The sequence below is a fragment of the Medicago truncatula genome, chromosome 8 (assembly GCF_003473485.1).
Source record: "Medicago truncatula cultivar Jemalong A17 chromosome 8, MtrunA17r5.0-ANR, whole genome shotgun sequence".
Lineage (NCBI taxonomy): Eukaryota > Viridiplantae > Streptophyta > Magnoliopsida > Fabales > Fabaceae > Medicago > Medicago truncatula.
Window position 1 is genome coordinate 10,807,508 of NC_053049.1, and position 26,198 is coordinate 10,833,705.

The 26,198-nt window shown below is 31.4% G+C and overlaps 3 protein-coding genes and 1 non-coding gene across 4 annotated transcripts; 3 read left to right on the forward strand and 1 right to left on the reverse strand.

Annotated features, from left to right (window-relative positions):
- The first annotated feature begins 8,078 nt into the window (after nucleotides 1-8,078).
- LOC25500802 (uncharacterized) lies at nucleotides 8,079-11,219 on the forward strand. Its single transcript, XM_013589295.3, has 2 exons — nucleotides 8,079-8,658; nucleotides 10,537-11,219. Exons 1-2 carry the CDS (start codon nucleotides 8,297-8,299, stop codon nucleotides 10,937-10,939), a joined length of 765 nt encoding a protein of 254 aa, XP_013444749.1. The 5' UTR covers nucleotides 8,079-8,296; the 3' UTR covers nucleotides 10,940-11,219.
- Nucleotides 11,220-14,385: 3,166 nt separating this feature from the next.
- LOC25500803 (glycosyl hydrolase 5 family protein) lies at nucleotides 14,386-17,303 on the forward strand. Its single transcript, XM_013589296.3, has 3 exons — nucleotides 14,386-15,135; nucleotides 15,534-16,143; nucleotides 16,678-17,303. The coding sequence occupies exons 1-3, from the start codon at nucleotides 14,551-14,553 to the stop codon at nucleotides 17,097-17,099; spliced, it is 1,617 nt and encodes a 538-aa protein (XP_013444750.1). The 5' UTR covers nucleotides 14,386-14,550; the 3' UTR covers nucleotides 17,100-17,303.
- A 341-nt stretch (nucleotides 17,304-17,644) lies between these two features.
- LOC25500804 (1-aminocyclopropane-1-carboxylate oxidase homolog 1) lies at nucleotides 17,645-20,622 on the forward strand. The gene is made up of 3 exons (XM_013589297.3): nucleotides 17,645-18,311; nucleotides 18,953-19,274; nucleotides 19,977-20,622. Exons 1-3 carry the CDS (start codon nucleotides 17,791-17,793, stop codon nucleotides 20,226-20,228), a joined length of 1,095 nt encoding a protein of 364 aa, XP_013444751.1. The 5' UTR covers nucleotides 17,645-17,790; the 3' UTR covers nucleotides 20,229-20,622.
- Nucleotides 20,623-23,491: 2,869 nt separating this feature from the next.
- Nucleotides 23,492-23,643, reverse strand: LOC112417631 (small nucleolar RNA snoR145). Its single transcript, XR_003008232.1, has one exon. It is a non-coding gene; the product is annotated as a small nucleolar RNA snoR145 (small nucleolar RNA).
- Between the last annotated feature and the right edge of the window lie 2,555 nt (nucleotides 23,644-26,198).

Consider the following 26,198-nt stretch of genomic DNA (forward strand, 5'->3'; position numbering starts at 1 on the left):
TTATTTTTATTTAAGTAATGTGCAAAACAATATTCAAATGCTTAATTTTTACATTGATTTAAATGTTATTCTTATTAAGATATATACGCATAAATATAATACTGCAATTGTTTGAAATGTACCGAAATAATGATTGAAACATTCAAAATCAATAAATATTATTAATGACAATTTATGGATTTTGTTAAAAAAAAAAAAAAAAAAAAAACAGGTTTCAGGTTTTCTCGGCAGTTAACTGCCGAAGTTTTCAGTAGTATTCCTCGGTAGTTTACTGCAGAAGTTTTCCTCGGCAGTTAACTGCCGCTGGTTTACTAAAACTTCGGCAGTTAACTGCCGAAGGGCATTTTCGTAAAGTTCTCGTGTGGCACAACCTTATGTAATGTGTAAACAGCAATTCTCTAACTGGGTTGAGGGACCAATTTAAGTGATTAACGTTTGCAAGGGTAATTTGACAGGATTAACGATTACATGGACCAATTTTTAAATGATCCCTAATTGCAAGGACGAAACACATATTAAAGCCTTTAGTTTTTAAGGATTTCAAAACTAAAATAGTCCCGCATAGGAACATGCATGAAAAATGGAGGATATGATCATCTATAATAAGAGAAACATATGACACAAGAAGACAAAACTTAATTTGGTGGTTGCATACCGGTGTTAATTACTATGCGTAATAATAGTCTCGTCCAATCCATTAAAAATTGGTATAAATTCCAATATATTTTATGGGTAACAAAAAAAATTTAAATTATTTGACTTTTGAGTTACGTGGTACAAGTGGCTTTACTTATTTCCATACCTAAAGTTATGTGCTTTGAACAAAGGAATTAAACCTAATAAGCCGAACCAAACTATTCGTGAACTTTAAAAGAGCCGTACTCGAGCTAAAAAAAAAGTTCGTGTCAAGCTCAAACCGAGGTTCAGACCTAGTCAATTCTTAACGAGTCAAATCGACTCAAACAGATTCGATTCGACTCGGCTCATTTCCAGCCCTAGTGTGAAATGATCCACAAATCTAATAAAGACAACATTTTTTTAGTGTAGCTTTTTTTTTCTTCCATATTTACCTCTTTGTAACCACTACTTTTTAAAAGAAAAAAAAGCTATCAGTTGCATATAAACAAAAGGAATGGATTTCCTCTCGTGTGTTTTTCTCCAGTTTTCTATGGTGTGGAATCTAAACCATTAAATGTATATATTATCTATCTTTATTTCAAGTTTTCAACATTTATATTTTTAATCATTAATTTTCTTTTTCAAAAACTGAGATTTAACCAGACCATGCCGTCACGGTAGATGATTCATTCCCATAAACAAAAGGAGAATGAACCTTGTTTTTCTCATACAAAATTGGAGAGTAAAATTCATCAAAAAACAAACTTTGAGAGTAAAATTCATCTAGAAAAAGGGAGAGACTCAAACATAGTTTTATTAAATTCCTTTGTATTGCTAACAATAGGATTGTTTGCTTTCACAAGGATATAGAGCATGTCATCATAGTTGTACTACATGAAGGAAACTGCAAATAGATATGGAATTATGTTCATTTTCTCTGTGATATTGTTATTCGAGTTCAACTCTTTTCTTCCTTAATGTTTTTTTTGTGTCTTTTTTTTTTTAATACCGTAATACTCTTACACCGACAAACATTGTCAATTATTAAAATAAAATTAACTCTTACCTTACACACTACTACTAATACAACTATTGTCACACACCACACAATATTTCAGAATAAACTACAAAGTATTATACAATTAAAAATTTGTTAACAGAGGAGAATATATGTTTGTATACAACAAGTGGAAAATCAATTCAACACATTTTTCCTACTACTGCAACATACAAGTTCCACTAAATTTTATTTAATTTTAATTACTTTGAATAAAATTGTACATTCAATCCACTTCCATGCAATCTTCTACAAATGCAACTATAAAGGTATTGATTCTAACAAAACCAACGCAATTTAAGAATATTGAAAAAACATAGTGAGTAGATACAACATTTGTGTAATCTTTTTCCAAATGTTAATAAGTTTTTTTTTTTTAAGTTTGAGATCATAAATTTGTACATCGATCTAAAAAAAAGTAGGTGTGACAGTAATGAAAGAAATTAGTTTATAACAATGGATAGCTTCTATCTTTCTTATAAACCAACACAATTTAAGAACATTAAAAAACATAGTGAGTGAGTATATACATCAACTATGTATTTTTTTTTAATAATATTAACACAAAAGTTGTTCGGAACTATATATGAAATTTGTTCATTTTAGTTCATTATCTCAAAAGTTGGATCATATGTTATTGCAAAAATATATGAATATTTTGTTTGAACATTAGCCATGATTTAAATTAGACTTTGTTGTTGTGCAACTATGAATTTCAACCAAAAAGATGTCCATTACTGTTTGTTAATAAAAACTCATTCCAACATTCTTGAAAACAGTTTTGGTGGAACGAAGAATTAGAATTTAAAAGCCACAAGTAAATGCATTAACATTTGACTTCTATATTCTAATACTTCATTGCACCAAAATTGTTTTCAAGAAGATTGTAATGAGTTTTTTATTTACAAACAACGTTAGACATCTTTTTTGTTGAAACTCATAGCTGCACAACAACAAATTCTAATTTGCATCATGATTAATGTTCAAACAAAATATTCATATATTTTTGCAATAACATATGATCCAACTTTTGAAATAATGAATTAAAATGAACAAAGTTCATATGAAGTTTCGGACAATGTTTGTGCTGATATTATTAAAAAAAACACAACTAATGTATATACTCACTCACTATTTTTTTTTAGCACAAACTTGGATGACTCGCCATTATTGAAGAATCCATAATAATGAATATTAGAGAAATAAGACGATGTGATCGATTAAAGCTTATTCGTTCTTTAAAAATGATTTTTTTAGGGAAAAAAATCATTTTTAAAGAACAATTAAGCTTTAATTTTAAAGAAGGTGATGATGTCCTCGTGAGCTTAGCTCAGTTGGTAAGGACAAAACATTGATATATTCAAGGTCTGGGGTTCAAACCCCGACCACCACAAAAAAAAAAAGAAGGTGATGAGACCAATAACATATTTAAACTTGTTAATGTTGAAAAAGATAAAAAAAAGTGTTTATTACAATTTAAAAGTGTCAAACATCTAATATAGAATATTTTTTTTATAAATGAGGATGCTTTGAAAATGTTTTAAAAAAATAGAAATGTTTTTTTTTCTATAATTGAGTGACCTTCAGAAAATGTTTTGAATTTTTGGTATAAATAGAAAAAGCATTCACGCGTATCTTACTCTTCACTCATTTTTAATCTTCATTCTTACCGAGTTACTTTTCACTCGCTTTCAATTTTCGTTCTCGCGCGCATTCTTAATTTCATCCATGACTTGCTTCTTGAAAACAGTTGCTATTGAAACTGAAAGAGTGATCGGCGAAGACATTTCTAAAAAAAGGAAAGTTTTGGATAATTCATTAAATTTTCGTGCATATTTTTTATTTTTCTATTTCATTTCAGATCTTGATGTTCGCACAATACTCAGGCAAGTTCAAGATTATCGCTATTTTTGGATCTCAAAAAATCATAATTATTGTTTTTGTTTTTTAGATCTTATTTGTTTCTGATGATAGTGCTTAATCAATTTTAAGTCATCGATATTTAATCAATTTTGTGATGTGATTTGTTGGTATTACTATTTAATCAATTTTATGACGTGATGTGTTGTTTTTTTAGATCTTTTTGTGTTTCGGATGATAGTACCTAATTATTGTTTTCCTTTACTTAAACCCTAAAAAATCTGATTAAAATATTTACATCAAATTATTTTGAATCAAAAACACCAACACCTGAAGAAGTTCACATGACATTGTAAGTTATTGTCACAATGTGTTGATTTTAATTTATTATGATTTTTTTTTACTATTATTTAATTATTAATACGTATGTTTAGGAATTCAAAAGAGGCTTGGAAACTAAGAGAGTTGTCACGGTTGCTGTTGATTCTACTGTTTGCTTGAACAAACTAAGACTTCTCTTAGGATTTGGAAATGGAGCAACAGTTATCTATGCATATGTTAGCATAATAAAATCAATTATATAATAACGGTTGGAAATTGCGTTATATTTTTCATATGCTATTTTTTTCAATAAAATCAATTATATAATAACTGTTGGAAATTCAAAGAAGCCACATTGAACTTTCCTTTTCAAAAATGAAATTCAAAGAGAAGGAAAACAAATTAAACACACCTATGAAATTGATGGAGACCAGACAACATTGCAAAACTGTTTATGTTAGACAAATTTACTTTAGGGACAACGAGGGAGAAAAAAACACATAAAATTTTCATTTTTCAAAATTAAATTTAGAGAGAAGGAAAAAAATAAAAGAAAACATCAACCTCAGGTAAATGACGACATTGAATACTAAATCAGCGATCCTGATAAACAATGATAAAATAATATTAAGCATGTTCTCATGCACAATAAAAGAATGGATAACAGATTACAACAAAAATGTCATATCTTTGTTCATGAAATTGTCATCATTATTTAAAAACTTATCGTTTGTCTCAAGAACATGGCCGACTTTTTGGCATCGAGGACAATGACGAACAAATTTCCAATCTCCCCTAACTTTACATTTTCTGCAAGAGTGGTTGATGACTTTACGTGAGGAATTCAGAGGCAAAAGGTGTAGGATAAACTACCTTCAAAGAAAATACATTGAAAATGCTTCAATAGGTTTCCTTTGATCGAGGATTATACAACAATCATTTTTTTATTAGGTGAAGTCAGTTGCATGAATCAGACCACAATGCAAAATTGAATTGTGAACCACATCCATGTTAGTTAATTGGTTAATTGTTCATTTGTTCTTAAACTAAGAAATATATCTAACAATAATTCCTCGAAAGTAGAAAATCAAAATATGATAAAAGAATTTTAAAAAAAGACACAACAATAACATTAAGCTAAGCAATGCATTAATGATTGACTCCTAAATTCTAATACTTCATTGCACCAAAATTGTTTTCAAGAAGGTTGTAATGAGTTTTATTAACAAACAGTACTGGGCTTTTGGTTGAAATTCATAGTTGCACAACAACAAATTCTAATTTGCATCATGATTAATGTTCAAACAAAATATTCATATATTTTTGCAATAACATATGATCCAACTTTTGAGATAATGAATTAAAATGAACAAAGTTCATATGAAGTTCCAAATAACGTTTGTGTTAATATTATTAAAAAAATACACAATTGATGTATATATTAATTACTATGTTTTTTAATGTTCTTAAACTGTGTTGGTTTATAAGAAAGATAGAAACTACTCATTGTTATAAATTAACTTCTTTCATTACTGTCACATCTACTTTTTGGAGATTGATATACAAATTTACGATCACTATCAAAAAAAAAACTTATTATTATCATTTAATATACAAATTTATTATCTCCTACCGTAAAAAAAAAAAACTTATTATCATTTGGAAAAAAATTATACAAATGTTGTATCTACTCACTATGTGCTTCAATATTCTTAAATTGTGTTGGTTTTGTTAGAAGCAATCCCTTTATAATTGCATTTGTAGAAGATTGCATGGAAGTGGATTGAATGTACAATTTTATTCAAAGTAATTAAAATTGAATAAAATTTAGTGGAACTTGTATGTTGTAGTAGTAGGAAAAATGTGTTGAATTGATTCTCCATTTGTTGTGTACAAACATATATTCTCCCCTGTCAACAAATTTGCATATGTATAATGCTCTGTAATTTATTCTAAAATATTGTGAAATGCTTTGTAGTGTATGACAGCTGTAATTTGCATATGTATAATGCTCTGTAATTTATTTTCAAAAACAAAAAATTTTGCAGGGATCTTTTTAAAAAACAAAATATTTTGCAGGGACCAAAAACTACAAAATCGGTTCAGTCATCATGTGCCACGTATGCAAATCATCACAAAAATGGAGTCGGGGACTATTTTAAAAAACAAAAATAAATTGCAAGGACCAAAAACAATTTTTTTAGAGGGATTAAAATCAAAACGAGGCATATTTGCAGGGACTAAAACCATATTTTAGCCCTTATATTTTGTTCATTTTGCACAATTTGGCTTTATCAGGTGTATGCGCAGGCAATTTCTGCAGTATGTCAAATTGATTATCCATGTGATCTTTTACTAATTCAAGTACTCGAGGGTTCTGAAGATGAGATCATAGAATGGTTAATTAAGGTCGAGGTCTCTAAGTGGAATCTAAAGGTAGTCAACATAATCTATCGGCATCGCTTGGCCAGGACCGGATATAAAGCTGAAAAACTGAATTGTGCAATGAGCTGTGACTATGTAAAAAACTATGTATTTTTTGCAATATTTGATACACACTTTGAGTTTATCATATAAGGTTTAAACCATAATTTGATCGCTTATTATAATTTCAAATATTGCGCTTACTTGGTTCTAAGGATGTTTGAGATCTTATAGTGTAATCGTTGTGTTGGGAAGTTTAAATTACCGTTGAAATGCAAAGATAATTTGCATTCTGAGTTAATATTTGTTACTTGCTTTTCTCAAATTATTGAAATGGTGTTTCTTGGATTGTATAATGATAATTCTCAAGTCAAGAACGTTTTTACTAAACCAGTGTCCTATTATCTTTGTAAATTACTTTCATCTATATCAAGTTGGTTTATCAACTTATGACAAATATATTTAGAAAAAATAATAATATTAGGCTTGCGTATAATGATAAATAGGCTTTTAAAAGGCATAAATTTCATTAAAATTATAAGAATACACACACCTATTTGGTTCTAAAAATAATCTGTTACGTACCTAATCTAAAATGTATGAACATTGAAAATGATAAAGATGTAAAAATAATGTCATCTTTGACAATTTTTTTTGTTGGTGTCTTATATATGATATTGAGTTTTTATTATTTCTTCAATGTTTTTATTAATTATACATGAAATTTATTATATGTTATATTCTGCTTTATTTTATGAGAAATGCTAAGGACAAACTCTCAAACACACTCTTTCAACACACTCCAATAATAGGAAGCCACCTCACCCCAATTTTTAATACATTTCAATTTCATATTAGGTTGTCAGTTAATTAAACAAAGGATGGGGATGATGTGTCAACATGTTATTGGAGTGTGTTGAAAGAGTGTGTTTGAGAGTTTGTCCTTAGCATTTCTCATATTTTATTACACACTATCGCACGGGTAGAAGAATCATACCTATTAAGAGGAGCACACTTGAAAGTCCCAAATTAACACTACTAGATCAATCAACGTGAGTTCACATATCCAATAATTTTATTTTCTTTTAATTTAATAAATTTAAGATAATGAGATAATACTTCAATATACAAGGGAAGATTTTTTTTACTTCAAAAGTGTTTATAAATTGATTTACATTTATATTTTTCAAAGCTCCATTAGCAAGACTCACTCAGAACATCTAAATCTAAATTTTTTCTTTTTATCATCATCATTAGAATAAACTCTTGATGTATTTCTTTTATAAAAGGCTAAATTGAAATTATATTACCACAAAACCCGAGTTCCCCAAACACAAGGCGTGTCGAGAGGAAGGTGCAAAATCAAGAGATTATAAAGTCAGTATCACAAACAAAACAAACAAAGAGTAGAGAAAGAAATGAGCTAGCTAAGTTATAGCACCCAAACACATAAGAGGATGAGTCCACCAAAAATGGTAATCAAAAGCAAAAATAACAGATTTCACTTTCAACTACCAATACGTTAATAACTTGATTTTATCGAGTAACTAAGTCATATTATGTTTCTTATGCTTAAAGATTCCTCCATTTCTTTTATTCATAACACCCAAACACAAATAAATCATAAAACACTCATTACAAATCGACGACATTTTGAATTAACTCTTAAAGTTCAATGTTTCCTAATTTTCCCATCACCAATTATTAAATCCTTTCATTATCACCCTAGATCTCTCTCCATTTTGTTTTTCTCTTCATCTATATCCATTTTATCCACACTTCCCCACAAAAATCTTGTACTACTTTTCTATTTTACAAAAAATCCAAAAAAAGTAGGGTCAAACAAGCCCCTAAAAATATCCTAATCCAAACCCATCACACATTTTCCCGCTTATTAACTCAATAAATCAAATTATCCACAACATAATCTCATTTTCCCTTCATAATTCAGTTTTCCCGGAAAATTTGTAATTTTCTTAATCGATTTTCCCTAACAAAAAAATTCAACCTTTCTCAATGACTCTTCTAATACACTCCCCGGAAATTCACGTTACCCCTCAATTCGCACAAAACCCTAACCCTAATTCGCGAAAACTCCACAATTTCAAACCATATGCAAAATTGAACGCAATTGGGTCAAAGAACAGGGTAAAAATTTCATGTGATGTGAAGGATTTTGCGGTTTTGGAATTGGGTTTGGATCGGAACGTGAAGCAGTATGGTCAATTTTCGGTTCCGGTGAAAAGTGGTTCGAAATCGAGCAAAGAGGAAGAAGAAGAAAAACAGAATTATTACTTGAATATGGGTTATGCTATACGAACTTTGAGGGAGGAGTTTCCTGATCTCTTTTATAAAGAACTTAGCTTTGATATCTATAGGTTTGTATTTTGATTCATTTATTTCATGATTTTGCTTATTCTTGTGTTGTGATGATTTTGCTTAATCTATTTTTAAAAGTATTTAAGTGTAAATACTAAGGGCATGTTTGAATTGACTTATTTGAACTTATCTGCTAACATAAGTTTTGTGAGACTGTTTGATAGAATTTATGAAAACAGCTTATGACAATTTTCAAAAGCTTTTTTCAGCTTGTTTTCATAAGTTGCTAATATAGCTTATAAAGACAACTTATAGCATATACAAAAACAATTTAACTTTATTTTATGATTTGCTATAGAAATAGTTTACGTGAGCTTATACATAATCACTTATCATGATAAGTGCTAGTGCTATAAGCCACACATACACTGTTCATCAAAACTGGCTCTAAATGGTCAAACTTGTTATGGAAGGTAGTTATGTAAGCTTATTAATGATAGAAATCAAGATTGGGTTTTCAAGGGAGTAATTTGACATATATAATATATGAGTAAATAGACAAATTGATTCTCAAAATTATAATCATCAATCAAAATAGTCTTTGAATTTTATGAATTGGCAAATGATTCTTGGGAATGTAATGTGTTAGTCAAAATGGTCCATCTTTAACTTTGGTTGTTAGAGGCTATATGATGTGACGCAATAAATGTTCATTTGGCCTTCCGCGTGGATACCGAGTTAATGCACCCTCTATTAACGTTGTCGTTGGAGACTATGACATGACACATTAAATGAACACAGAGCCTTCCGTGCGGGTGCCACATCAACGGTCCATCTAATCATTTGGGGAACTAATTGTGTTGGTCCATGTGTTAACTTATTAAGGAGCATGCCACATGGGGTATTGTAATATGCACAAAAATCATAAAGATTGTGCCAATGAATCTTGTTCTGTTATTTATAGTTGTGATCTTTTTGGTAATTACTATTTCCTTATCAATTAAAAGTGAAATGATTGATGCCCTTTACTCATAGCTTACTCGCCTTTTTTTTAATAACCTATATTGGCTATCATAATGGAAGTGTAGTACTGTCAAATTTTACTTGATGGCTAGTTGAGTATATTGAAGCTGTGATTAGTGTATTCTGCATCATGACTTATGTCACCTTATATTATGCCAAAAAATTGTTGTACTTGTTTAAGCAATTCTCAGTTTGAGCTCTAAGCATTGCATTACTGTATTGAGGAAGGTTATTATACTAGCCATAATAGTAACAAGACCTAATACTCTTTTAATTGGGTTAATAAGATTAGACAAAAATAATTCTCCTTTCTTTTTATATTTCAGAGGAGTTGCAAAATCATATACTATCCATTGGTTGATTTAGGCAACGGGTTGTTAGAATAAGGAGTAGGACTAATTGTTCCATAACTGGATGGATTTCCAAATGAGAAAATAATTGTTTGAGCTTATTGCAGCAGTAGGGTAGGGAGAGGTAGAAAGAGAGATGGGTTGGGGAATTATGGGGAAAATATCATACTGGGAGACTGTGAATACATGTACATCAGATGTTGACATCGAGATAGAGATTTCAATGCAAATGCGATCAGCGAAGTATTGCACGGTCTCCTTGTCATGCTATTTAGTGCGATTTAGAACCCGCATATTTGGAAGGGGCTAGTAGGGCCAAAATACATTCTTAGGGCCTTCATCGCTGGAAATGCTTGTTTTTCAGACATTCAGACCTAAGCCTCTTTCCACCCTATCCAATAAATGAAATCAAATACATTTTCCCACTACTTTATTTGAATATCATAGGTTGGTTACTTGGTTATGTTATGTGCTTGTGTTAAAATAATGAGCACCATATTAATGTTTTCTCTACTCAGATCGGCTAAATTTGCTGTCTATAACATCTCTTTTGTATTTTTTCAGGGATGATATTGTATTGAAGGATCCTCTGAATACGTTTATGGGTATTGAGAATTACAAATCGATCTTTTGGAACCTTCGATTCCATGGCAAGATATTTTTCAAAGCTTTGTGGATAGACATAAACAGTGTGTGGCAGCCTGTTGAGAATGTCATTATGGTTCGCTGGACGGTTCACGGGATCCCACGAGTTCCATGGGAAAGCCGCGGTAGGTTTGATGGAACTTCTGAGTATAAACTTGACAAACAAGGCAAGATTTATGAGCATCGGGTTGACAACATTGCTTTTAACAAACCTCCTAGGTTTAAAGTGATGGCAGTGGAAGAATTGATTCAATCTCTTGGCTGTCCGCAGACCCCAGGACCAACTTACTTTGAAATATCTTCATCTACTAAGAGAAAGTAAAATCTACTCATGCTCTTCAAAAAGTTTTGGACCAAATTGTGCATATTATGTATACTTTGAGCTAGATATCTAGCATCTTGTTGTAACATATAACCTTTGAGAAAATGTCTTTTTTCTGTAACATATAACCTTCGACAAAATGTCTTTTTCTGTAGCTTAATGGTTTATCTGTATCTGATGGGTTCCTGATCTGCTGCTGTAACTAGTTGAATTTGAAAAGCCGTGTATATATTTATATTTTAATTGTGTAATTGTTCAGTCTTTATCTTCATAAAAGAAATTCATGTACCAATCTTGCAAGAATAAGGGCCTGTTTGATTAACTTCTGCTTTTTAGTTTTCTAAAACTATTTTATAAATCGATTTTCAAAAACAGGTTTTTAGAAGTAAATAAAAAAAAACTTGTTTGGTAGTTCTATATTTAAAAACTGTTCTACAGAAGAGAAAATAAAAAAAATTGTTTGATGAGTTTGTTTTTGCAAATCCCCATTTTTGGAGTTAAATTTTTGAAATAAGACTCTAATTTGCAATAAATGTGATATATGATAGACCAAAAAAAGGTTGATCGTAAAAAAAGGGGTTAATAGTGTTTTTCACTCCTGTAATATATGTCATTTCTGGTTTTCGCCCCTATAAAATTTTCGGTTTGATTTGCACCCTCGTAATTTATTTTTTTCCGGAAAACACCCTTAATAGGCCATTCAAAAACCAAAATTTCTTGAAAAAAAATTCTGAAAATGGCCTATTAGGGGTGTTTTCCGGAAAATAAAATTTTTACAAGGGTGCAAATCAAACCGAAAATTTTATAGGGGCGAAAATCGAAAATGACATATATTACAGGGGTGAAAAACACTATTAACCCTAAAAAAACTATTTTTATGTATATGATAAATTAAAGAACCAAAAATATAATTAAGTTTTATAATTAAACAAAAATTATGTTCACAAATTCTACCTTAACTGACAAAAATGTCAAAATTGTTAGATCGGATATTGTGCTCGACTCCTTTACTTATATGTGTGAGTTCTAAATTTTACGTGATTGATGTCATTTCATCTATCTAAATAAATTAGGGTTAATATTGTTTCACCCCTTGTAATATAGGTCATTTTCGGTTTTACCCTTGTAAAATATATTTTTTGGATTTCGTCATTGTAAGTTGAAGATTTTTTGTTTTGGACCTTTATGAATTTTGACTTTACAAAATCGAAAATATAGCATGGGTTAAACCGAAATTCACTCAAATTAACAGGGGGTAAACCGAAATTTGCTCAAATTACAACGGAATAAACCGAAATTTGGTCAAATTACAGGGAGTGAAATTTTCATGAAGGTCCAAAATCAAAAAATCTTCAAATTACAAGGATGAAATTAAAAAAAAAATATATTTTACAGGGGAAAACGGAAACGACCTATATTACAGGGGTAAAACACTATTAACCCAAAAAATTATTAACTAAAAGAACAGTCGAAAAAATTACAATATTATAAGGATATTGCATATTATATTTAGAGGCCGGAGTTCGAACCCTAGACACCTCACTTCTCCACAATTAAATTGTGTGAGCTCTAGCCACTAGGCTACTTGATAAAAAAAAAAAAAAACATAAAAAAAAAAAAAATATTAAGCTGGTACATTACAATTTACAAATCCATATCACACTGTTCAACTTTTTTACTTTAGCAAAGCAATTTTTTCAATTATATTGTATTCTATCATGCATTATCAAAATTACAATACTGCCATTAATGAAAATTGTTACTTTTCTCCGTGTTTTCCCTTTTCTCCAGAGAATACAAAATTGAAAACAGAAATCGGAAACATCTTTTAGCAGTTTTGCTTTTTCAGTTTTAAAAACCATTAAAATGAAAATAGTTTTCTAAAACAGTTTTTAGAAACATGTCAATCAAACAAGTTTTTTTTATTCTAAGTTTTTAAAAACAAAAAAACTGTTTTTGAAAACTGAATCAAACAGGCTATAATTCTTTTTTTTTCTTTCTAAAAACTCATCTATCAAGTCTCCTGTGTTTGATTGTAAAAATGTCTTGTGTTTATGTTATGTTTTTTTATTGAAGAACACTTACAATACTATAGGTATGTTCCCTACATACCCGTGTTACCAATATTTGGTTTTTAGACACTGGTTAACCCGTTTTTGCGCCGCTATTGCTCCGGATTTCAAGGTTGCCGGAGAGTGTGGTAGCTGGTTTTTTTTTTTTTTTTTCTTGAAAGAAAGCGGTGTTTGCTAATGTGAGCTAGGTTTGCAGGTTGTTATTATTTTGAAAATGAAGGCTGGTTGGTGTAATGCGAAACACATGTGGACAGTGATGGGAACAGCGATGCATCTATGGAGCTTAAAGCAGATTTAGCTATATGATGAGCAGAAACCTAGGATGAAGAATCCTTGAATTTTGCTGGAGGAGGACGTAGCTTTCAAATATTTAAGATCTAGAAACACATTTAAAATGATGCTAAACTACATATTTATCTGTCAAGGAGGGTTGGCTTAATTGGTAAGAAGTTGACTCACATGTAAGGTTGTAAGTGCAACCCATGAAGCCACGTGAGGACTTCTTTGATGGATGATATATACCTTTGTTAGCGCTCTTCGACACTTTAACCATAAAAAAAAAACTACATATTTACTTTATATTCACTATTATGATTTTTTTGGTCAACTATTATGAAATTGTTATATATATATATATATATATATATATATATATATATATATATATATATATGTGTGTGTGTGTGTGTGTATTATTAATAATAAATTTTTTATGAATAAACGGGGCAAAACGCCCAAACTGAAAAAGCTAACTATAGGAAAGCAGATCATCGTAGCGTCAACCAACAGAGGATACATCCTTAAACAAAAACCAAATGGGATATAAATAAAAGGCAAGTAGAGATTAAAATCATGTTTAGCCAAAGCATCCATCATTTGGTTTGCTTAAGATTCCAACGAACTTCACAATCACCTTGCGATAAGGTTTAAATACGATAGATAAGAGGATAAGAAGGGTGACAAACAACGACCAACCCCGACTTAAAAGTTGGTCAATAAAGTTAAAATACAAGAGATAAGGGTGACAACAACAAACCCTAACTTAAAAGTTGGATAGAAGTAAGAGAATCACTCTCAATAATGTGATCAAATGCTCCGTGATTAAATAAATAAATGTATTATCAAATAAATCCCTTAAAACAAAAGATTGAATAAACTTTGTCAAAAAAAAAAAGATTGAATATACCAATAAATGGATAATTACAAATTTTGGATTTTTGTTTTTTTTGTGTTTTTGGAAAAGGATAAACAATCTATTGTCTCGGAGGTTTTATCTGAGTAAATTGTTGAAACATGACTTATTAAACTGATGGACTCAAATAACTAAATGCAATTTATCAGAGGATCACATGCATATCACATCTAAACAAAGAAAACGTTAATATAGGAATAGATAACAATCACCTAAGTGTTGGTCTAATTAAAGAAAAAGATTTGGATATACATGTGCACATGACAAAATATTCTCTCTATATATATAAACACTCTCCAAACTTCCTTAAACAAAATTAATAATTCTCTTCCACTCAAAATCCAAAAATGTCCTTTGAATCCTTATTTCTTCTTCTCCTTGTTTTCATCTCTTCATTACAATTATCATCACACCATGCAAATGCATATCCTTTATCAACACATTCAAGATGGATCATAGATGATACAACAGGTGAACGTGTGAAACTTGTTTGTGGAAATTGGGCTGGTCACCTTCAACCAATGATCCCTGAAGGTCTTGATAGAAGACCTTTAAAGGAACTTGTTGGTGAGCTTGTGAAAAACAATTTCAATTGTGTTAGATTAACATATGCTATTTATATGTGGACAAGATATCAAAATGGCATTGTGAATGATACTTTTAATGATTTGGATGTGCCTGAGATTGTTGAAGGTATTGCTAACAATAATCCTTCTGTTTTGAAAATGACTCATATTGAGGCTTTTGATGCTGTTGTTAAAGAACTTGGTGATCAGAATGTTAGGGTTTTGCTTGATAATCATGTTAGTGAGCCTAAGTGGTGTTGTCATGATGATGATGAGAATGGTTTCTTTCATGATAGACATTTTGATCCTCAGGAATGGATTCATGGACTTACTTTGGCAGCTAAACACTTTGAAGGACATCATCCTGTATGTATTACTAACTACTTAATCCTTTTTTATTTGTATCTTATTTTCACTTGATTAATTATTTAGGGTTTAGGCTTTGGAGATTATATTATTAGCCCTTTTTTTATTATATCTATATATATGCCCTTTTTTGTCGAAAAATAGTTGTTAATTGATAACTAATATTTTTAGAAGGGGTAAAAAGCCATTTTGATCTTTAGATATGTGAAGCTTGTCACAATAATCATAAAATGTTTCAAAATTACAAAGTATACCTAAACGTGTCTTTTGCTAGTCGTTTTTGTCCTCGAATGTTTCTTTGGTTAGTTTGTTTAGTCTGTAAATGTTTTTCGTTAGTCAATTCGGTCTGTAAATTTACTAACAGAACATAACTTTGATTGGTTTTTATTCACTAACAGGTTGTGGCAATGAGTTTGAGGAATGAATTACACGGTCCACGCCAAAATCTAAAAGATTGGTACAAGTACATGAGCCAAGGAGCATTTGCAATCCATAAATCAAATCCAAATGTGCTTGTTCTTATCTCAGGTTTAAACTATGACACTGAGTTGCAGTTTTTAAGGAACAAACCAATGGACATAGACTTGGGGAAAAAAATGGTGTTTGAGACACATTTGTATTCATGGTCTGGAATTGGAACACTCAAATTGAAAGAGATTTGGTCAAAGCAACCGTTGAACAGAATTTGTGCCGAGAGCATCATCGGTTTAGACCAAAGAGCTGGATTTCTTACCATGGGTCAGAAGGCAGTTCCTTTGATCTTTACTGAGTTTGGATTTGATCAAACTGGTTCCACAGTTGAAGATAATAGGTTCTTGACATGTCTTCAAACATATCTTGTTGGAAGAGACTTGGATTGGGGTTTGTGGGCTTTTCATGGTGGTTATTATGTTAGAGAAGATAAAGTTCAACTTGATGAGACATTTGGTGTTGTAGATGCTACTTGGCATAAGCTTAGATACCCTAATTTTACTGACAAGTTTCAACTTTTGCAAAGAAAGAATCAAGGTGAGCATTCATACTATTCATAATACATGATTAATTTATCCACACTTTCTATGCGGCAGCGGCTCTATCTATCTTTTATATAGGAAAATAAATCCTTCATACTCACCGGCTTCCACCCACCTCTGCTGAGCATAGGTCCCATCCAGGGTTTTAAATAGAGTCTGCGATAAGGGTTGCAATTACGTCACCATCTTTGATATTGCGAAGAATCGCAGTCAAATGTGGCCGATGATTCCTTAATCGCAGTTGTGCTGCAGTTTAAGAAATATCGAAAACCATTTTATTGCATTTGTGACTTAGATCACAGCCGCAGACCTTTATTTGAAACCCTGGTCCCATCTGCTAGGTTGAATTATTATAGAAGCAATTTTGCAGTGTTGTCAATCGCGGAATACAATAAATAGCGATTTGTTCAAATTCCGTTATGCTAAAGTGTTATAGCTGCTGTATAACAACATCTTGTACCAAAAATAGCATACTGCGGAACAATACTGATATTCATTTTAATTGAATTTTCTGTGTTTCTTAATGCAGATCCTACTTCCAAACGCTCCAAAGCATACATCATGTACCACCCTCTTACTGGTAAATGCGTACAAGTGAATGAAAACAATAAGCTTGAAATTGGTAGCTGTGAGAATCAAAAGAGGTGGACTTATAAGGGTTCTCAAATCTTTTTGAAAGAGAGTCAAAAGTGCTTAACTGCTTCCGGTGAAGGGCTTCCAGTTTCCGTTTCTGATGATTGCGAAAGCAAGAATAGTTCATGGAAAACTGCATCACCTTCTAAACTTCATTTGGCTACTGTTAATCAAGATGGCAAACAACAACTTTGCTTGCAAAAGGATACTAATTCATCTGCTGTTGTGACTTCAAAATGTATCTGCATACATGATGATTCTCTTTGTCTTGATGATCCTCAGAGCCAATGGTTTCAACTTGTTGCCACCAATGTTTAGTTTGAGTTATTATGTTTAGGGCTTTGATCTATTAATTACTTTAGGTTTCTAAGTTAACTAGGTAGGTAATAAATGAATGTTATTCCGAATTAGTTTATCTTAGGTTCTTTTTTTATTGAATTGCTCTATCATTATAGAGCTCTTAATGTTATGTTTAGGTTTTAAGAAATGCAATCAAATAAAAATATCAAGACATTTCTGTCATTCTCCCTATCCATGGAAATCAAATGAAAATTCAAAAATCAACAGCTTGACTATGGGGGTGGCTGTCTGTCCTAATCAGAAAATATCACTTTTGACTAATCACTTTACTTTTGTCATTTTTAAGGAATTGTTCTAGCTAAGTTTCACCAATGTCTAATGGGGTTGGTTAACTAATCAATATTCTATATGAAAATTATTTCAGTCAATAATCAAAATAACACCGACATCTCATATATTGGTGTCTGACATGTGTCAGTGTCTGACACTATCACGACCATCTCTAAAAGGATCGACGTGTCATTCTCAATATTGTATCCGGTGTATGTATCCGTGTTTTATAGCTCTCAATCATTTTAACTTAAACAAGTCCATATATTTATTTATTTATGTACGTAACTCTTTAGTGTCACAATAGAATTTTGCTTCTTCTACTCACTCTTCTGGTTACCTCTTCTAGCTCCAGAAACCACTACAAACAGAAAGAAAAATGGGAACCACTGATACAACCAAGCCTAACCTTGATTCTTTATTGAATGAACGCAAAGCATTTGATGAAACAAAAGCTGGTGTAAAAGGACTTGTTGATGGAGGACTTAACAAGATCCCTACCTTATTCCATCATCAACCTGATAAATATGAGTTAGCCTACAACACAAGCCATGTTATTCCTATCATAGATCTTGCAGATATTGATAACAAAGATCCAAGTATTCACCAAAAAATTGTTGACAAAGTGAAGGAAGCATGTGAAACATGGGGGTTTTTTCAAGTTGTTAATCATGGAATCCCTTTGAGTGTTCTTGAGGAGTTGAAAGATGGTGTTAAGAGGTTTTATGAGCAGGATACAGAAGTCAAAAAAGATTTGTATACAAGAGATAGACATAAATCCTTTATTTACAATAGTAACTTTGATATTTATAGCTCACCAGCACTTAATTGGAGGGATACTTTTACATGTTACTTGGCTCCTGATACTCCCAAACCAGAAGATATTCCTGTAGTATGCAGGTATATGTATGCATCTGTAAAAAAATTATGTGCTCTATCAATTTTTGTTATTATTGTTAGTTTCACCAACACTTTAAATTGTAGCATGTACAATGTCTAGCATGTGTCATATCGGACACCAACACGACACCATGGTTTCCTTCAATTATACCATATTTTTAATTTACCAACCGTGTCCACGTGTCAATACTAGTGTCGTCTCTGGTGTCTTTGTATGAGTTGGTGCTTCACAAGGTTTAAGTTAGTACTCAGATTTGGTTTTTTATTTTAACAAATTGAAGAAACAACGGCTTAATTTCAGTAGATCGTGGCAGCCCGGTGGCAAGGTCACTCTGTCACTTACAATATGTGTCGCGTATTGAAGTTGTTCTCAAACTTAGTCTTTTGCTTGTTAAATTCTCTCTCTCTTATCTCGTCTTATATATAAAAGAAATTGCTGTCTTTATCGGTGAAATTACTTTCATATCCTTATTTTTAGATGTATTAATTGATGAAGTGGCTTTGATTTCCTTTTCATGTTTACTAGAAATTTATCTTTCAACATGAGAGTTCTATTTAATCTAACTGATAGAAATTCTAAAAGGTCTAAAATTGAATTTGATCCTCAAATTTTATTTTCTAACTGGCTACATATTTTGCAGAGATATATTGCTAGAATATGGAAAACACATGAGAAACCTAGGGACTTTATTGTTTGAACTATGCTCAGAAGCTTTAGGTCTGAATCCAAACCATCTAAAAGATATTGATTGTGCTGAAGGATTACTTGCTCTCGGTCATTATTATCCTCCTTGTCCTGAACCAGAATTGACTGTGGGAACAACCAAGCATTCTGATAATGATTTCCTCACTGTGCTTCTCCAAGACCATATTGGTGGCCTCCAAGTTCTTTATCAGGATAAATGGATTGATATTACACCTGTTCCTGGGGCTCTCATAGTTAATGTTGGAGATCTTTTGCAGGCAAGTTTTCTGCATTCTTATGTGCATATTTCCATAAACTCTTAGTAATGTACTTGAACTATTTAAACTTAGTATTATTCTGTTAGTCATTGATGCAAAATTATGGCATATTTATATACGATGATATGAAGAGATAGAATGAAAATTGTGTCCCTGAGATTTTGAAGAATTGATTAAATGAGAGCAAACTACTCTTTTTTGGCATTTAGGTTTTCAATCATAGTTAACTGTCTAATGGACAATGATTAAATAACCAAACTGCTGAGGTAGGGAGCTCTCATCGAGCATAACAGAATGACTCAGTTTATCGTGGCTCGTTCAAAATTACTAAAATAGGACACACCGTGCAAACCTAAATGTCTAATCAAATTCATCATTGTGCTGTTTCGGTTCTTCTAATTGATCAGTTATTTGCATTTTCGACTTGACTTCAAGCATCTAGCATGCCCTATCTTTCATCTTATTTAAGGTGTTATGTTATATATTTTGTGCCCTCTAATGTTGCTTACATCGCAAGTAATTTGACTTTCAACATAAACTTGATCCTTCAAACAGATAGGACTAATGCCTTTTTTTTTTTCTCTTGTTAGAATGATATAATTCACCTAATGCGATAATCGTTTATTTTTATTTGTTGTTGTGTGAAGAACCAATGATAGATAAAAACATATAGCTGATTTTGTTTGCTTGTTTGAAGTGTAGCTTATAACAAATGACAAATTCAAGAGTGTGGAGCACAGAGTTCTTGCAAATAATGTTGGTCCAAGAATATCTGTTGCATGTTTTTTCTGCACCGGTCATAGGTCATCCTCAAAGCTCTATGGACCTATAAAGGAACTATTATCAGAAGACAATCCTCCCATATACAGAGAAACCTCAGTTGCTGACTATGTAGCCTATTTTGAAGCAAAAGGACTAGATGGTACTTCTGCTCTTACACATTACAAGATTTGAACTAAGCAATGTGGAAGAAAAAATATTAGCTCATACAAATAACTGAATGGGGTGATGCTTGTGTAGTTATATGAACCTTAAATATGATGGTTATGCTGTGGATAATTACAAAGTATATGTGTTTACCTAGTGAAAACAAATGTCATTTTTTTTTTGTCTTAATCCTCCGATTTAAAGAGACGGGGCCTTGATAAAACAGATATCGACCAGGAAATTATTAGTCTTTGCCGGAACGACAAAGGCCATTTGCTTATGTTGCATCATTGTTTTCTTGGTAAACTTGCTTAATGTAAGACTTGCTCGCCACCACGTAGGGCAGTAGGAAAAAGGCATACCTTGTTAATTCAACAACTTTCTACTATGAAATCTAATTACTAGTATATAATTTACCATATACTGAAAAGGGATTATTCTGAAATGTAGTACGAAATTTAAGAAGTGCAATGTTAATCTTTGTTATGGTAGAAGATTATTATTGCATATACAGCTTGTGATTTAATCGTAGAAGATTATATTTGATTGTTCAGTTACTATATTTCATTACTGCAAAATCTGGATCAACCATTAAAATTGCTTAGGTAGCTTGTGATCCAATCGTAGAAGATTATTTTTTTCTTCCTACGTGTGTTTCCTAAGGTGATGATGAAAAAAATATGTTGGCCTAGACTATTGCATTATAGATTTGGCTAATACACAATTTTTTTTAATGAATCATCAATTTCGTCCTTGAATTTGTAAAGACCCATCAAACCGTCCTTTAATTTATCGAAATATTTAATTAGTTCTTAAATTTGTCAAAAGTCAATCAATTTAGTCTCTGCGTCAAGTTGAGGTGTTATCAGTGCTGACATGGGCTGTTAACTTCTCACATGGCTTGCCGTGTCATATACCACACAAGTAGAGACTAATTTGGCTGAAAGTGACAATTTTCAAGGACGAAATTGATTGAATTGCAGAAAATCCTTGGTATGTTCATGGCCATTATACAACGGCTCTTTCTTCCCCAAATCTATAAAATTGGAGCCCTAATTTTACAATCTGTAATCCGCACTCCAAAATCCCCAAAATTTCTTTAATTAATTAATGACAACGTTTTTCCTCAATTCTAAAAACTTCAAACCCTATTTTTTTTTATTAAATCCAAAATCCTAAAAATTTCTTCAAGCAAAATTGTTCAGAACGAATCTGAAGAATTATGATACTTTCAAAACAATGGAATTGGTAATGGTAATGGAAGAAATGCAAGATTGATGGAGAAGGTTCAGTCCATGGTTAAGGTTAAGGAAAGTGGCAATGAAGAGGTTTGGAAGGCAAGGTTGATGGACAAAGTTGACTGTGAACTTAGGTTGATTAAGTATTTGATAGTCATAATTTGCTTGTTTGAGCTTTTTAACATACTATTGTATTGTATTAGAAGTGTGTAATGTGCTAATGAAAAGAGGTTGAAGATGAATGAATGTAACATTTCTGTCGTAATATTACCATCAAATTAGTCGTTGAATTATTTGACTAATTATTAAATCAATCCCTACATTATATGAAAATATCATCAAATAAGTCCTTGAATTATATAAACAAATGTCAATTTGATCCTTGATATGAATATATATTCAGAACAAAGTAAAAAGTGAGACGTAATTTGATCCTTGAAAATATCATCAAATAAGTCATAATTCAGTCATTGCATTACAAGTGCACAAATATTACATAGACAAAAAGCAACCTAACTAAGAGCCATTAACAAGTCATAAGTCGAAGGAGGTTCTTAAATATTAAATAGTCAAAAAGAAACCCAACTAGGGGCATAATTTAAACAAGTTTAATATTACATTTTCAAAAGCATAATTTAAACTAATATGTTGAGATAAACTCCATGAATTGAGTTGCTGCATTTTTCTAAGTTTGTTGGGTTGTTGAAGTTTTATTTGCTTAAGTAGCTGGTTCTGGTTCGTAAGGTTGTGTTTCTTGAGTCACATTTTCTTCTTCGGTAGCAACAACATTATCTTCTTCATTTCCTTGAGTAGCACCAACATTTTCCTCATCAGTTCCTTGAGTAACACCAACATTGTCCTCTTGAGAATTAATCTGATAATATTGCTATAACATATATGATAAGAATATGTTAATTATAAGAAATCAATTAACATAGGCCGTGACTCTCCAACTCCTCGTCAATAGTGGAGTTGATGAGGTTCCCGTCAGTAGTGGACAGTCATTTTTCCAATGCAAGTCCAGCACGACGACAAAAGGAGTCCGATGGAGTTGTGCAGATAAAAAACAATATAAACTCAAATGGGTTGAGTTATGGTGATCATAGTTTCATATGCTCATGTGCGTTAAGCTTAGGATAAGTGTTTATTGAGATTGCTTACGGTCTAGGATAGGTTCCCAATCTCGTTTATTTTTATTTCATATGCGACAAAATGGTCATGTGGGAGAACCAAATAACTAGTGTACATCACAGCCCAATATTCAATTACAACGACAAAATGGAGGACGAAATTGGTCCTTGCAAATTCAAGAAGTAATTTGATGATTCACTCTTAGTTTTTTTTCTTCATAAATATGACGGTTTGCAAATCAAATAACTTCACTTCTCCACAATGAAAGAAAATTCTAAGAGACTAAAACAAAAATTTGATACATTTATAATAAGCAAAAACATATATAACCTTAAAATTATATGACTAATTATCAATTTTATTACTCCAAGCTCATATCAATCCGTTATTGTTGGTAGAATCTTGTATCAATCCCTTGTTGTCTTGCGCAAAGCTCCGTCAAAAAAGAAACAACACAAAGTATTCTTATTCAACCAACCATGTGCTACAATTCAACTTACATCTATGTAGGCAAGTTAAGTGAAATTTTCCAATTAAGTATTTGGACATTACTTTACTCTCGAATCTTAACAAGTTGTGACATTACAATATGCACTTGAATTGATCGAGACATCTTTTAGATACTTACATTCAAGTTAACAAAAAAATGTGTCAACCAATTCAAGACAAATTGGATACCACAACTTCACTACCAATTGCTTACAAATTTCTCAATTACTTGTGAATCCATCCATGTCTAGAAATCGCTAAAGCCAATCGCATAGGAATTTCAATAACGTGATTGCCAAACCTGCATTTGGCAGGGTAGCTCTCACACAATATACGGTATACTCTCACATTTTAGCATTTAAAAATAATCTATACTGTATACGACAATCATATTGACAAAAACAGGCAATACTAGATATTAAGAGAATTATGTGGGATATAGCCGAGGGTTCAAGATGCACCAAAACAAAACAAATTTGGACATCCTACGATTCGGCAATTAAATATGCGAAGGATTATTAAATTAATGGTTAGAGTGGCCTCAATAATAAGAGTAATTTGCCTCCCTGCTGGGATCTTCGCATTTACAATAACAACAAAATCTTCACTTTCTAATAATAATATGCGAAATCGAAATCAAAAATTGAACCAAGAAAAATGAAAAACTTGGTCAGTAATAAGATCTAGATCTCAATTCAATATCCGAAGGCAAACTTGAATAAACAACGCATTGATTTATGGCGTCTCCTCCATAGGAACCTTCGATTCATATTTCAAAAAGTACTATGAAATTATTAATAAAAATAAAATAAAAAATTGTGTGAATAGGATGATGCTCAGGGAATACGAACCAAAACAAAGGGATCATGTTGCAGAATAATCAACAATCACTAAATTTCCTTTTGTTTGTTTCTCTTCATCGCATGAATGTTATAATACTACTGCGCAGAGATATCACAGAAATTAAATCCTTTTAATTAAATTAATTTCTTTGATAGCTCACGGCATCAGTAAGTGTAACATAAGAAAATCAACAGCATACTCTTTTGAATTGAATAAACGAAAGAAAAACAACGAATTGAAAAATGAAATCTGTGTGTGCTGTGAACGAAGATTGTGTACGTCTGTAACCCTAGTAGCAATAGAGCCTGCAACATTGCTGCGGCTGCAAGCTAGTTTATATAGTGCATTTTGGGTCTCGGACTCTAATGCTAAACCTAAGGGCCTGATGTTTGTTTGTGGATGGGTCTAACAACCCACCTAAAGGCCCAATTGTTTGCTTGATGATTTCTCTTATTTAATGACCATACTTTACTTACCAACCATATTGTCGAACTCTGGATTATTAAGACCCCTTTTTCATAATAACCACAGAGTTAATACAAAAAAAATAAAAATAAATTATTTTCCTATATCTCAGCAAACTCAAATGTTAATTTGTAAAAACACATTTTACTTCTAGATTACACATGATGCAATGTCTTTTTTATCATGTGAGAGAATGTTCTCTTAAAAAATAACAAGTGTAATTCCGATTTTATAAGCACGCTAAAACGTTAAATCTTCCTAAAATGCTAAAAAAAATAACAAGTGTAATCCCGATTTTATCTCCATGGGCCAATACCCCTCATGGAAGCCCTCAAAAGCTCTAGAAAACTTCCTACATGCCCTCGTAGAAAAATCTTTTCTTCTAGTGGTATATACTGGATAATGCCTTTTAAATCTTCCCAAAAATTTACTTTGAGGTGTTCTTCTAACCCTATTTGAGGTGCGTAAACACCAATAACATTAAATGTGTCTTGTTCCACTACCAATTTTAAGGTTATTATTCGATCTCCTATCCTTTTTACATCAACGATATTTTTCTTTTACTCCTTGCCAACAATAATATCTACCATATTTCTCAATCAAACTTTGATGGTTTACCAAAGCTTAAATTATGAACTATCTGATTCTTTTGCCTTTTCACTCTTTCACTTATTTTCTTGTAGGCAGATAAAATTAATCTTACTCCTAGTCATAATATAAATTGTTTTCATAGACTTTCCTGTAAGAGTGTTGATATTTCATCTTCCAAATTGAATCCTACTCTCATTGAATGAGACGATTCACTGGTCAATGAAAATTTGACAAAATCAATTAACTCTTATTTTTACCCGTTTTTAACAGCTTCATTTATTCATTTCTCAAAAACTACAAAAGTGATATCACTATATTTTTTTCAAAACATGAAATTTTTACACTTTCTTCTCCCATCTCCTCCGTCTCTTCGAAAACTCTTAAATATTGTTTGAGATTTAAGATTTAATTAAGAGTTATTTAGATTTGATGAATCTTTGTATTTTATGTGATTTTCTCATGGTTTCAATTTTGGTAATATTGGTTAACTAAAGTAAAATTATTGAGGTCTTTTCACCTCAATTGGGAGTTAAAGTTTCTTGCATTCAAATGGTTCATTTTGGAATTGACATATTGTCAATGATCAAAAGAAGGTCAAAGATGGGTGACTCATAAAACTAAAGGAGGATCAAAGGCTTAAGGATTAATTGACTGGTATCATTGCTTAGACAAGTGTAATTAAGATGAAAATCTGAAGGATAATTCTCCAAAGTCAAGAATTATGGTCAATCATCCAAATATTGAAGTTTTAGGGTGAATCTTTAAGTCCCAAGTAAAAATATATGTGGTCAACATCATATCAAATACTTGTGATTCACTGTGGAAGAAAACTCCATTGACTTTGTCATTGAGAGTGGACTAAGCCACTAACAAGGACAATGTGAGTGAACCATCGTAAATCTCAATGTTCTTTCTCTATATCCCTTAACTTTTTAATTTCCATACTTCATTGATTCGATTTAGACTATGAAAACTGTTTTTTTCTTCCAAAAACATAATTTGTTATAGAATTGTTATAACTCAATTGAATGTCGAATCTTAGTGAAGAGTCAATTTTTATCAAAAGGGCTTCTAAGATTCAATTTCACAATTGAACGTCGAAACACTCTAGGAACTCATACCCATATATAAAGAGGATAAATAATTTTTTGGTGAGTTTTTCACTTCTAATTTTATCACTCATTAAACCTATTATATTTACAATTTTACTTCTTTTACATTTTTTTTTTAAAGTTTGATA

Bases quoted from the DNA above. Each gene is read 5' to 3' on its own strand.
- LOC25500802 (XM_013589295.3), top strand. From the start codon at position 8,297: ATGACTCTTCTAATACACTCCCCGGAAATTCACGTTACCCCTCAATTC. The intron at 8,659-10,536 runs GTTTGTATTTTG...GTATTTTTTCAG, and splicing joins CTTAGCTTTGATATCTATAG to GGATGATATTGTATTGAAGG.
- LOC25500803 (XM_013589296.3), top strand. From the start codon at position 14,551: ATGTCCTTTGAATCCTTATTTCTTCTTCTCCTTGTTTTCATCTCTTCA. The intron at 15,136-15,533 runs GTATGTATTACT...ATTCACTAACAG, and splicing joins ACTTTGAAGGACATCATCCT to GTTGTGGCAATGAGTTTGAG. The intron at 16,144-16,677 runs GTGAGCATTCAT...TTCTTAATGCAG, and splicing joins TTTGCAAAGAAAGAATCAAG to ATCCTACTTCCAAACGCTCC.
- LOC25500804 (XM_013589297.3), top strand. From the start codon at position 17,791: ATGGGAACCACTGATACAACCAAGCCTAACCTTGATTCTTTATTGAAT. The intron at 18,312-18,952 runs GTATATGTATGC...CATATTTTGCAG, and splicing joins GATATTCCTGTAGTATGCAG to AGATATATTGCTAGAATATG. The intron at 19,275-19,976 runs GCAAGTTTTCTG...TTTGAAGTGTAG, and splicing joins ATGTTGGAGATCTTTTGCAG to CTTATAACAAATGACAAATT.